General features: G+C 37.6%; 1 protein-coding gene across 12 annotated transcripts in view; it reads right to left on the bottom strand.

The window, feature by feature from the left end:
* The window catches only part of DOCK3 (dedicator of cytokinesis 3), a 405,644-nt gene that overhangs the window by 122,426 nt on the left and 268,854 nt on the right, over positions 1-14,364 (bottom strand). For all 12 annotated transcript variants that reach the window (XM_067754576.1, XM_067754570.1, XM_067754573.1 and 9 more), the window contains exons 10-12: positions 14,173-14,254; positions 9,077-9,137; positions 7,700-7,847 (exon numbers count right to left, since the gene is read on the bottom strand). In XM_067754576.1, coding sequence (XP_067610677.1) covers positions 7,700-7,847; positions 9,077-9,137; positions 14,173-14,254 — 291 coding nt within the window. The remainder of the gene's footprint in view (positions 1-7,699; positions 7,848-9,076; positions 9,138-14,172; positions 14,255-14,364) is intronic.

Below are 14,364 nucleotides of genomic sequence, written 5' to 3'. Positions count from 1 at the left end.
AGCATTTTTATTCTTAGTTTACTAAGCCAAAATTGTTAAATAATTGGGAATGAAGGTTGACCTTTGTCAAGTTATGTTTTTTGATATCAGAATTATTGTAAGGTCTTTCCCCTCTGGATGACTAATATGCTAACTGCACTGTGATCAGAGTGTGGCTTGTGCCATGTGGAATTTATGAAATTTTTTTCTATGAATAATTTTTGTAAAATGTTCCATGGGCCCTGGAAAAGATGTATTCTGTTTGTTGGACAAATCTTTTTTTTTTTTTTTTTTTTTAGCACTGGAAGAATCATACAGCCTGGTGAGCTGGGATTCTCCAGTTACATCTGCTGTCCTGGCAAGCAATAGCACTCCATTTGACTATCAGCACGTACTGATTTACATGATAAATTATGCCACCCTGTGTAGAGGTAGGAGAGCAAGTAGCTAAGAGTATGGTCTCTTAACAAGGCTGCTTAGGCACGTGCCTCACCACTCTGTGTCCTGTCTCCCTCATATGTAAAAAAGAGATAACAGCCCAGGTGAGTGCTCAATGATGCTGTTATTCTCTGTCACATCAACCTTATTCAGATTCTCTCCTAAGTCAGATTTATTTATCTGATTTAGATATTTATCTCCATCCTTATTTTTGTCTTCTTATATGTCAAAAGGGATGTTAACAAATCTCTTGATTTTACTGTACTTTTATCTTTATATTTATAATAAATTGGACATAATAATTTTGAGTCATTATTATATTCAAAGGTCACAACAATTAGACCTTCACTATAAATTTCACCATGTATCAGTATATCAGCTCTTTCTATCCCTGTAAAGGAAAAAAAAGGGCTTTCTGGAACACTGGTGAGCTGGAGGCAGAGATGCTGGCAAGGACACCTGGGCTTCTCACTCTGCTTTCTTTCCCCAGTTAAGAAGGTGAGTGTGTTAAGGCTATGTTTGGTCAATGTTTCTTTAAACTGAAGAACATGAACTGTTGAGTAAATATCTCCGGAATGAAGTGTGAACCCTTAATTTAACGGTAGTAGAGTAGTCACCCTCTACTTTGCAGAGTCCAAATATCAGGGGCTGCTTCTGCTGGGGATTCTAGGGCTGAGGGAGTGAGTGGTGCATTACATGTTATGTGTGTGCCTACCCTGAGAAGCCATTTTGCTTCCCGTGAGATATGTATTCTTGGAGGATGAAAGAGGAAACCAAATTTAACTTTATTGTGTGTGTGTTTTCTTTTTCTGTCAATCCCTGATACTCCTTACACAGCACATTCATTTCATACCTTTTACATTAGAATTTATTTTTTATCATTAATATTATGACATTTCATTTTGTCCATATTTTATTATTATACTTAGCTTATTTGTTATTAATCTTTTTGTTTCTCTTATTATATTTGTGAGTCTCTCACTAATATATAGATGAATTTTGTTTTTTGCATTTTTTTTTTTTTTTTTTTTTGCGGTACGCGGGCCTCTCACTGTTGTGGCCTCTCCCGTTGCGGAGCACAGGCTCCGGACGCTCAGGCTCAGCGGCCATGGCTCACGGGCCCAGCCGCTCCGCGGCATGTGGGATCTTCCCGGACCGGGGCACGAACCCGTGTCCCCTGCATCGGCAGGCGGACTCTCAGCCACTGCGCCACCAGGGAAGCCCTTTGCCTCTATTTTAAGAATTTTTACCTAATAGGATTTTCTTTCATCTCAATTATATTTATTGTCATAACTGATATGGGCTTTCTACTGTCCTTTGCTCTAGGCTTTCTGATTTTTTAATGCTCTCTTACAGCAGCTTTTGTACTGTTTGATATATATTCTTACATGCATCTTTGTGCTGAATGATTATACATCCTGCATTTATTTATATTAGGGTTTCCTTTAGGATAGAAATGTCTAAATTTTTACTAACAGAAATATTAATACAGCTTTTAAATCTAATTTGTGCCTTTATTACTGGTTAATAAAAGGTATGACAACCCAACAGCCATAAAAACTAAATGTTGACCATAAAGAAGAATAAACACTTAAAAAATAACACGTTCTAGGAAGGATGGGGGCAAGGGATAGTTAGGGAGTTTGGGACTGACATGTACACACTGCTATATTTAAAATGGATAACTAACAAGGACCTACTGTATAGCACAGGGAGCTCTGCTCAATGTTATGTGGCAGCCTGGATGGGAGGGGAGTTTGGGGGAGAATGGTTACATGTATATGTATGGCTGAGTCGCTCTGCTGTGCACCTGAAACTATCACAACACTGTTAATCGGCTATACTTCAATTTAAAATAAAAAGTTTAGGGCTTTCCTGGTGGTGCAGTGGCTAAGAATCTGCCTGCCAATGCAGGGTACATGGGTTCAAGCCCTGGTCTGGGAAGATCCCACATGCCGCGGAACCTGCACTCTAGAGCCCGCGAGCCACAACGACTGAGCCCGCGTGCCGCAACTACTGAGGCCCATGCACCTAGAGCCCATGCTCCGCAACAAGAGAAGCCACCACAGTGAGAAGCCTGCACACTGCAACAAGGAGTGGCCCCCGCTTGCCGCAACTAGAGAAAAGCCCGCGTGCAGCAACAAAAGACCCAACGCAGCCAAAAATAAAATAAAATAAAATAAAAATATTTTTAAAAATTTAAAAAGAAAATAACACGTTCTATAAAGCCCATGATATGATTCTATGCCTAGCATTTTTTGTTATTGGTGCTGTTTTTGAATCATTATAGGTTAAATGAAAAATTAATTTAAAATCAAAGTATGATTACTACCATTCTTTTGTTCTTCCAAGAAATGTCATTAATTTGCTTAGTCACTTACTTAACTGGTGTTGACCACCTCTACCTCTGTAAGATGGTGAAGCTCCACTCAGTGCACAGGCTTGTTATGAAGTTTCAATGTGATTATATAGCCAGAAGGGCTCTGAGAGAGTACAGAGCGCTAAACAAATGTACACTGATATTACCATTGAAAACAGGTGACATTTTATGTGGCCACCATGAAGTAATTAAGATACTATGGATGGAATTATGTAGGATTTGTAGTTTAGATGTGAAAGTGGAACTTGCCAATAAACAAGAGTCACTAGCAAAAAAAAAAAGACAGGAAACTCCTTTTAGATGGCATGTAATACACCTATCATTTGGGTATATTTCATTTCCTGAACCACCAATCCTCTCATTTATTTTTCCACCTCTTTCCTGTTTGATTCACTAGTTCAAATGGGTTCTTTTTTCTTCTGTCTCTCTTATATTACCTTATTCCATCCTCCCACCCCCAATTTTTTAGAGGAGGAAACTAAAGTTCTGGGAATTAGGATGACTTTTCCAAATCTCACAGCTTCTATCTATCATCTCATCTACCTAATCTATCTAATAGATGAAAGTATTATATCTATGTTTTTAAAAACCAATCTGGGATCATACATACTACTGACATACTTTTAAGTCAGTTAAAGTTGTTATACAAAGCTAGCTCTATGTTTGTATACTTGTAGAGCCACTGTTCTTTCATATCACTCTTTCTAGAGTAGCAGCAGAACAGAAAAGGAAGGGAAGAGAAAGCACATTTGTTTTTTCAATCCTGTGGCAGAGAATACTTGGGACCTCATGTGCCAACACTAAATCCATGTTAGAGACTCCTGTTGTGAACCTCTCACCTCTGCATGAGCAGGGAGTCATCCTGAGCTAACTTTCTTTATTTTGGTTCATTATTTAACGTGTTCTGTTTTGCAGCAGCACTAACACACACAAAAACCCAGTTAGACACTGAGGCTAGAGACAGTGGGCACTAGAAGTCAAAATAGAGCAGTTCCATGGACAGAGACCTACTGGATTTGAGTCTTCCTTGTATGGCCTGAAAAGACATTTGGTGCAGATGCTCAAACAACGCATGTCTGAACACTGATAATGGACCCAGCATATAATGGTCCTGGGTGGATGATGATCCACTGAAAATTGAGAAGGCCTAGGCTAGGAGAAAGAGAAATATGAGCTATTTCTTTACCTGACTTGCAAGTGAGAAGCAGAATTTTTCATTTAGAGTTATTACATATAAAGACATCAGACTCCTTTAATCTGTACCAAAATGAGAGTGACCCAATGGTCCTTTACCCATTTAAGAATGAGTTTCCATTTAAGAATGGCTCCTAAACAAGTCCCCTCAACTTAAGGCAGTTTCATAGATAAGGTAGTGATGAAACAAAGAACCCAAAGGTGGTGTTCTGAGGAAATGCCTGTGTCTATTCCAAATACAAGGAGAGGTTCCCTTCCAGGCATCACTCACAGAAGAGGCTGCCACCTTGTATTTCCACCCTCACAAAGCCTTTCATGTTATAGGGCATTCTCTGAACCCCTTTATTTTTAACATCACAGCACTGTTTGGATATGTTACATTATCCTTTGGATAAGATACATTATTACCAATGCAAGTTTTAGATGCTTATAAATTTTATCTTGGTTAAAAAAAATTTTAAGAGCAAAACTACACAGATTTAGTAATCATCCTTGGATATGACCTCCAAATTGAAGTATTGGATGCTACTGTAAAACTCACCTTAAAAGCAGCATAGTAAGTGGCTGTATCATTAAGGTCATACACATAGGCCTACATGACAAATGAAAACATAAAAACATCAAGCGTCCAACTATTCAGCAAATATGTTATTGGGCCTCAAGATAAATCTCCAGTGAAAGCATCATTAAGGATTCAAAGAGTGATGTATCAAAACCAAACCTGATAATGTGCCTTGGAAAACTGTCAGATGACTCAGAATATGGCTATAGTGATGACAAAGACCTAATGGCATGGTTGCACATAAAGAATTCAAATAAAATCTTCTCATAAAATGTGGAAGTGGGGAAAAAGCAATACTTCTCAATTTTACATAATATGTGATTGAGTACATAGTGTGTAATACACATTTTATATAATATGATTTAAAATATAACTAAAATGATAAATTTAATATTCTAAGTAGTTATTTATTTCATTAAAGTTGGCCTACAAGTGTTTGGACTTTTTTCAATGTGAAGTTGTAGAGTGGTCATCACGTATTCAGAGGCATCTTGTATTTGGTCATATGTACTATTTATGGTCACACTCCACCCATCCCAATGCTGGCTTTAGCTCCTTGGCATTCCTCTCCTTTCACATCCTAGGCTCCAGATTCAGCAAGCCTTGTGCCTGCCTGAGAGTCCAGTCCCTCTGGCCAAGAACAAACATGATATCTATATCAGAATGAACTTCACATAGTGGTTATTCGTTTGTGATTTTTAAGGTTTCTGGCTCACTAAAAAGCGACCTAGTTTTTACACCTCAGCTTCTTGTTGTGATTTTTTTTAAAAAGGATGTGGTGCCTTCCCAACACACATGATATTAAATATCTATAAAGCCAGAGCAGTGGTCATGACAAGAGACATACAGGGGCTTGAGGCCTGAGGCTGACTCTGAATAACAGAAGAAACAATGAGAAGATCAACAACTAATGAGATATTTTGCTAATTCACTGATTAAAACTATACAAGAGATTTTTTTATCCTTGCAAAATTCTGTCCTAGCAAAGGCTAAAACACTATCAGTAGCTATTAGTAAAACCTTTAAGCTTCCAATTAAACCTAACAAACATGTCCCCTAAAATTTATTGGAAAGTATTACTTCTCCGTAGGGCTGAATTTACTGTGCTGATGTGGATTTAAAACACTAACCCTAGAGGAATTCCGTACTGTGCACAAAATCAATTTCACAAACATGGAAGTGTCTTTGAAAGTCTGTTAATACTATCAAGTGGAAAAATTATCCTACATTTTAACTCTATTAGTCCTTCAAAAAACTTAAAAAAAAACCTATCTTCTCTGTTGAAAACAATATCTTTCTTTGGCTTTTTAGAACTGATATATTAGGCACAGCTCAGAGAAAGGAGCTAAGAAAAAGCTACACATGAATCCCACTTCTTGAAAAGTGACATGTTAGTACTGAAAACTGTTGTTTTAGAAGCAATTAGGCTAATTAAGCTTGATAGCATGATTTCAGGAGAGATGCTGTGCAAGCCCCTATCCACAATGAGAATTTGCACTGAAGCAAGGAACAGCTGATATGTGCAGAGATGCAACTCTGGAGTGCTATCTATAAACTCCATGCCCTTAGAAAGGATAGAGTGGAGTAAGATGATAATGATGATGATTTTGGATTAACATTTAGTCCTTTTCAAAGGGAGGAAAGGACCTTGTATCAAGAAGCAGGTCCCGCGACTTCCCTGGTGGTGCAGTGGTTAAGAATCCACCTGCCAATGCAGGGGACATGGGTTCGAGCCCTGGTCCGGGAAGATCCCACATGCCGCGGAGCAACTAAGCCCGTGCACCACAACTACTGAGCCTGTGCTCTAGAGCCCGCGAGCCACAACTACTGAAGCCCGTGAACCCAGAGCCCGTGCTCCGCAACAAGAGAAGCCACCACAATGAGAAGCCCGCACACCGCAACGAAGACCCAACGCAGCCAAAAAGATAAAAATAAATAAATAAGTAAATTTATTAAGGAAAAAAAAAGAAGCAGGTACCACCACCCACCATTGAAGAGATTTCGTAAATGGAGAAAGGCTGTGACTGATGCATGAAAGGAAGAGGAAACCTGCTAAAATTTCCTTTGTAAGTTATTATTTCAAAGGAAGATCCTCATCACATCAAGTACACAACTCTGAACAAAACAGAGCTTAAGGCAAAATAGGTAATAAGGATACCTGGGCTTTTATTTTGAAATTAATAAAATGTGGTTGATTATACAAAGGTCCAAATTAAGCATAATTGTGAATTACGTTTACTTCATGCCTGAATCAGATAGAACAGATAATTTAGAAAAATACACACAAATATTATGGTAAAGATATATTAACCTGGTGATTGACAGCATTAGATTTAATTTGAAAAAACAATATTGGGTTAAAACCAAAAGGGGAGAGATTTCTTTTTTTAATTCTCACAGTTAGAAATACACTTGCTTTAAAAACTCACTAAACTCACCACTGATCATATTTTCAGCATTATGATTCATGCCTAAGTCTCTACAAGCAAAGACAGACGATATACCTGGATTCTGTGTTACTTTTCTTTTTCTGTTGTTTAACAAGAGTCAGGAGGAGATGCACTGCTTCTGTAAGGCAGAGTCCTTGGATGATGAACACTAAAAATAATGCCATACTTGGCTGGTGACATAGATCAGTGGTGGCAGAAATGAAGAGTAAAACCTTAGCTCCTCAGAAAAACTGGCTTTTCTTCAAAGACAGGGCAACCTGACTTGTGATCATTCTTTGAAGCAATTTACATCAGTAGCCAGCTCAGTTACAACAGCTGGTGGGCAAGTATTAGACACAGATGACTCTTTTACAGCCAAAATACAGGAGAAATTAGATTATTAGCTTTCCTGTAAATACGTAATAAGGTTGGCTAGTCCTGGAGAGAAGAGGAATTGTGTATCACCAGACTTTTACTTTAGAATAGAACATTCCAAGTTCAGCTGCTTCAGAATCACCTGGGAAGCTTATTAAAAATACAGTTGCCTGGGCCCATCCCAAACCTTTAGAAGGAAATCTTTGCATTTTCAAAAAATTCCCTATCCTGCATAACCTGATGAGTCTGTGTCCTGCAAAGCTTGATAACTTCTGCTCTCAAGGGCAGTGCTGGGATGTCTTATGTTGCAAATCATTAATATTTCTGAGGTCCATTACTCACGTGTAAACCTTAAGAACGAAATCCTTCTCTTCCTTTAATTCTGTGAGCGACTGCAGGACATCCAGGATGCTTAGGACTGCACAGCCATACGGCCGCCGATAATGCAGATGAGCAGGGCCCTTCTTTGAGTCATTCAGGAGCATCCGGCCTGGGGCACAGCAGAAACACCAGTCAGACTGAGAACTCCATGCTCCTCTATAGCACCACCGAATTGTCATCCAAGGATGCCAGAGCTATAGGTATCTTAAGAGATTTTCTAAACTGGAAGACTGAAGATGAAGGGAGCCATCCAAGGATGCAAGGTTATTTATGTAGAGGAATGCCAAACAGGCCTTCGGCCAGGGCTCTTCCCCTGCACCACGTTCAATTAATCATCCTTACTACCCACCTCAACACCAACAGTCCATTTATTAATCATATGTGAATGAAACAGTGGTTTCATGAATTTCTTAGAAAAACCAATGTGCTAATATATTTTAACTTCTTAGTTGAGTATTTTAGCTGACAGGTAAAAGTTATGTATACAGAGATAACGAGGACAATGTACTATTCTTCCAACCAAATTCTTCCAGCCAAAGCTGCTCCTGAACCACTGTAGGAGCAAGAAGAGTCTCAGAAAGTAGATGGGAGCTTGATTTTCCTGCTTACCAAGGCTGTGCTTATAGTGGCAAGAGGACTTGCAAATGCAGAACTGGAACCTCAACAAATGCTTTATCAAGTACAGCAAAACAAAAACCCAAAAGTACAGCAAAAGAGTTGTTTTGTTGTTGGCAAAACAACTCTTTTGCTGTACAGGATATGCCAGAACCCACTATGAAAGACGACTTGGTTAGTCATGGGCCCGCAAATTATGTCATAAACTTAAAATAAGACTGGACAAACGAACCACAGGTAGCAAAAATCTTGGGTGGGGTAGAAGTGAGATACCATCCATCTAGTGCAGTAATGACAGTAACTCTAATTTTGTGTAAAATAGCATAGATACATACTTTTTGATACAAAACACAGCAAAGGCCATTCACTACCTGTTAAGCTGGCAACCCTGGCAATCCGTTATAAGATCTCTGAGGCAGAGGGCTGGTACAGAGGCAGAACATTAGATGGAGAGAATGTAAAAAAGCAGGCCACTTGAAATAAAAATTATGGGTCCAAAAACAAATAGGAAGCAGAAAATGCTTTCATTTCTATCAAATTCAGCTATTGCAGCAGCTGAGCTTAAGGTACAGCTCCAGTACAAGTTGGACTCTAATCCTAAAACCTGAAGTACCTGAAGTAATCCTAAAACCTGAAGAGCTAGGCAGAAGACAAAGGTCATACACAGTAGATATCCCAAGTTGGGGTGGTCTTAGTCATGTGAATTGATAAAGTGAACCGTACCTATTCGTATCACATGGGCAACTATATATAAATCTCTCTTCATATCTTTGCTGCTCAGATCCTAAGAAAAGAGAAAAAATAAATTAAGGCAATGAATACATAGAAAATAATTAAAATTTCATTTTGAACCTCATAATGGTTTGCTTTTGCTGCTTTTAGCATATGCTATAGGTGGGGGAAGGGGATTAAAGCACATAGCAGTTTAGTGTTTATAAGATTCCTGCAGTGAAAGCCTGGACATCTTATGTGTCCTTGGAAGATTATTTTGTTGACAATATTTTTCCAGCTCTTATTTAGACCACCTATCTCCGAAAGTTCTCACATTAGAAATCTCCATGACATTGACTTATCCATGTTTATTCCAAAATCATATAAAAACATTCTGTAACAAAAGAAATTTCCAATGCAGAAAAAAAAAGGGAAAACACCAAAAGGCTCATTAATGACTGAAATTCTGAAAGTTTACTCTCTACTAATTTTACATTTATTCTGCTGTCCACAAATGATTATTATACACTAGATATGTTCCCTTGAAAAGCAATTACTTTGGTTTTAGTGACACCTCAATAATTAGATCTCCCATTTCTAAATTTAGATATGTATCATTTATGCTGAAGTATAAAGCTGAAAATAATTTTACCTGGAAAATTTTAAGGGCTTCCTTTAAGTAAACAAATCTCATCCAGAATCACTTTTAAAACTAGAGTTATAAAAATACTTTTATACATTATTTATGTGTAGAACACATTTTGAAAAAAAATGTTTGAGTATATATTTATACTTTATTTAACACATTATACTCGAAGTAATAAAACTTCCTTTAATATGTATTGTTTCAGACTTTCACCAGGTCATCAACTGCTGCTCACTCCCAGCCACTGTTATGAATTAATGATGATTGAAGGAGTAACCTCTATCTTTAATGGGACAGGTTCCTGTGATTTCCCTTTTGCTCCTAGGAAACGGTCCCTTAGTTCCATTTCCTTCCCATCTTTCATCTTTTGATTTGTCCCAGATACTTATCTCTTTTCAATAAAGCAGGAAAAGGGACAGTCAAGCAGCAGTCATGATTTTGAATGAGATTTGGATCCAGAATCCCCATGTTTGCTTTATGTTTATGTTTACCCTGTAGCAGGGTTAGGTCTAGGGTGAGGCAAGCAAGCCATCTAAGATATAAATTTTAAGGTCTCATTCTCAGGATCCTGCGCTTTGCTTGCCTCACCATAATCCCAGCTCTGCCCTGTAGAGTGGTCCTGAACATATGAAAGAAAAGGAGACATTAAAAAGTAATTTGTAATGGTGAAATTGAAGCTTTTAGATTCTAGATGGTTATAATATTTTGCCAAATTCTTGATGGAATAATGAAATATACTTACAATGAAATGGGTTACAAAATAATTTAACATAAATTGTTATCTCTGGAATCACAAAGATATATTTTTGCATGAAAGTTGTCTTTTGATCTTGAAAAATGATATTTTAGACTCCATTTCAATAATTCCTTTAATTTAAAATGATATCCTCCAAACAGTACTACATTTTGCTAAATATTAAGATGACTACTAAAAAATAGAAATTAAAAAACAGATTACCATTTTTATATAATTTTTGGGATAGAAACATGTCTATTACTAAAAGATATGTAAATGTTTGACACATTTCAAAGTGAAATGGTCTTCTACATAGCTCAGATTGTGTTAATCCAAACTATCAAATAACCAGTATAATTATAAATCCCAATATACGTAGAGAATTCAAGCCAGTTACCAAAGATGATCAAACACTAACCAGATGGGCTGTACACAAGAGCATGGGATCTCTCCTTTGGTTCTGTTCAGGTGAATGAAAGGAAGAAGCCTAAAATGTAATTTATAGTATTTTCTAAATGGCTGGATAGGGGCTCTTTCTTACCATGTTATACATGGTACCCAGAACATTCTGTGGCATTTATTTGAGATCAGTAAAAATAAGATGACAATAATCAGTACCAGAAAATATTTTAAGTAAAATTATTATTTGTGAGTTCCACATAATTTCAGTGTCAAAATTCAGTGTAAAGGCTATCTTATTAGATATGAGCATGGTTAAACACAGTTACCATAGAGTTATGTCACAAGACCTGTAAAACCAAGGTGGGGAGAGAGGTGACTCACCCACCATTCATCTGGTGAGCAGGGTTTGAATTTAGATTTATTCACTGGACCTTACCCTCCAATCCTACATAACTAGGAAGCTGGTTCCCAACTACCTGGTGGGTAGAAAAGACAGTGACTCAGGGATCAGCATCTTGACTCAGTTACTAATATTTCATCTGAAACATGGAAAAGTCAATTCACTTTCCTGTGCCTGGACTACGCTTTTTCTGTAGAGATAATAGGATTTACAAATATAAAACACAGCCAATTTATTCATTCTTATGCTGTAGAAAAGGAGGCAGTATTTTAATAAATGATGTTATTGCACTAATAATTAAATTCATTCTTAATTCCAAGAAAGCACTACCTAAAATTCTATTTTGAAATGTGAAAAAGTAAATGTAAAAAATATGATGCCAATTAATGCAGGGAAAACAACACAAGTTCATTCTCTGAGCTGATCACTCAACTATAATAGAAAATAAACATGTATTCATTTACTTAGGTAACAAATCATTAGTATTTGCCAGGCACTGTGTGTGAGGCACTGGATATCTAGTAAGGAGCAAATACACAGACATGCTCTCTCATGCTCATACCACACAGCCATTGTTAATCATGAAAGTCATCAAAATCCTCACTGTATTAGACATTTACATAAATATGAAACACCTCCTTCTTGGATAAAATTCTTCTTGTACAGGAAGCTCTGAAATCTAACATAGTCAGAAAAAAACAGGATTTACCAAGAGCAAGATTGTGCATGGATAATGTGACTGTCTGTAATGTGGCTCTGAAGTCAGCTTGAGTAACCCTGCAAAACTGCTCCATTTGTATGGTTCCCTTTTCTTGATGCTAAGGTAAGCTAACATGCTGGCACTGACCACAGCTGTACCTGCATTTTCTTGCATTTACTCGAAAACTCTGTAACACATATGCCAATCTGGAAAACTCCTTTGGCCCACAGGAGGAACTCAAGTCTTAGATAGCCAGAAAATAGTTTCCACCAAAATTATCATTTCGTATAAACTTAAAGTAAAACATGAAAATCCTGGCTAGAACAATCTTGTTCAAAAATCTTCTAGGCTTTGAAAAAAATTCCTCAAATCATTTTTTTGGGGGATCTTTAAAAAAAGATCCAGGGCTGTACTGCAAAGGGAACTACAAAAGTGGGTATTTTTAGCAGCCTTGTGCCTTCTCATTGTGGCAGAACAAGAGCACGTCATAAGTGTTACGTGCATCTCTGATTTATAAAGCTGGGGCTACAGCCTAGGCCTCTGGGCCCCTATAGATAATTAAAATGCTGTTAAATGAAATTTTGATTTACTGTATAATTACATTCAAATATCATAATTAAGTTCATTTTTCAAGAGACAAGGACTACACTCATCACATTCAAGGACAGCACACATGCACGCACACGTGCGCGCGCACACACACACACAGCTCTGTTCCCACAGTGCCAAAGAACAAGGAATCGACAATTTCTTTTGCTGCTTTAACCAAACAATATCAGAGCACGAGGATCTATAAAAGACTCCTAAGGTCACTGAGACATTCTAGACAGAGGGGTGTCTCATCTCATTCTAATCCTGTTTCAGGAAGGTGGTCCCAGAGAACCAGCTCAGTGTTCAGGTAGTCTCACTTCAGATGCTCTCCCCCAATATTCTAACCTACATCCCATTACCTGCAATTTGGACTCTTTCCCTTGTTCTCCTGTTGAAGAGAGAGCATTGATCTTTCCAGACTAAACCATCTCAATTCCCTTAGCCGTCTTCCTGGATCTGCTTTTCCTGCTTTTTCTTCCTGTATTATCTCCTAAGCTTTGAATGCTGAGCTCAAAGATGTACGAAACTTCATGTTAGCTTAGCTAGATTTGTAAATCCTTCATGCCTGAAGCAATTTCAATAAAAGTTATTCCTGTAAAAGTGGCTTCTGATTCTGCAGTAACATCATTTGAGATTTCGATAAAGTTGTAGTAAATGAACAAAAAAGGTCAGGTAAACAAATCCAATTTTATCTTTCAGAGAAAGTCACATATCAGAGCCCTAGATAAATCCCATTTGTGTTTAAGAGGCACACCATAAGGTTTGAGACACCTGTCACCTATCAATCATGCACCACAAACGAGGGCAGTGGCACTGTGACACCATCATACCTCCCTGCACTCAACAGGTTTTGATGTATCTCAGTATCACTGAAGCACATCAAAGAATCCATGATAGTCAAAAGTGGTTTAAAATTGTGACACGGTCTTATTTTCTTCTTCAGCAAATAAATTAAATGAAATAAATAAAGCTGGGCAGTTAAGTTTTATAACTGGGTAAAAAAAAAATTTAGTAAATCAGAATCAGCTTGAAGAATACACAAGGCAATGTGGTATTGTGAGGCTTAGCACTTTTCAATAAGCAGGTTACCTAGCCTTCTCTGAGCTGATGAGTCCATGAGCTCAGAGACCACGAATAACAGCATGGTTATTCAGAAAAAACTTAAGTATGAATCATGGCACAAAAAGACTCTGTTCGGTATTTGAAAGAGGAGGACTATTTAGTTTGTCTCTCTTTATATAAACTCATTAAAAAACTGCAAAGCTGTAAATTTGGTGGGTGCCTTTAGAGAAACCATACTTACACATCAGAGAAATTCCCAGTGGCCTTGAAGAAGAATTGTAAGAAAGACTTTCCTCAAATTTTATGTGTCTATTATATCAAATAGCTTCTAAAATGTACATCAGTAAAAGGTACTTGATTATATTTCTTTAATAAATTAAATTAAAAACTGAAGCTAATTTCAGTTTTCTTAAATATTTCATTAAAACCTGATAGACACATAAATCAAGTTCTATTCTCACCAGTGTGTGGGGAAATAAGAATAAATGCTTGTTTCCAGGGCAACAATATCCACATAGCAGGGCCCTAGTTAGAGTCAACAGCAGAGAAGGGAAATAGAATTTGCACATACTGTAAAAAGGGCACACATTCGTTCTATCTTCTCTGGGTTCCTTGGCCCACCATTCTTGTTCAGTCTCACCAGAAACCGCTCACTGAAATGTAGGAGAGAGAGACAGAGAAATGTAAGGGACTGCATGCTCGAGAACAAATAAAAAGGGCATTTATAGAGAAACCCTAAACACTTTCAGGACAGCCCATAGTG

The sequence above is a fragment of the Pseudorca crassidens genome, chromosome 10, assembly GCF_039906515.1.
Source record: "Pseudorca crassidens isolate mPseCra1 chromosome 10, mPseCra1.hap1, whole genome shotgun sequence".
Lineage (NCBI taxonomy): Eukaryota > Metazoa > Chordata > Mammalia > Artiodactyla > Delphinidae > Pseudorca > Pseudorca crassidens.
This window is presented reverse-complemented; position numbering and strand designations above follow the sequence as displayed.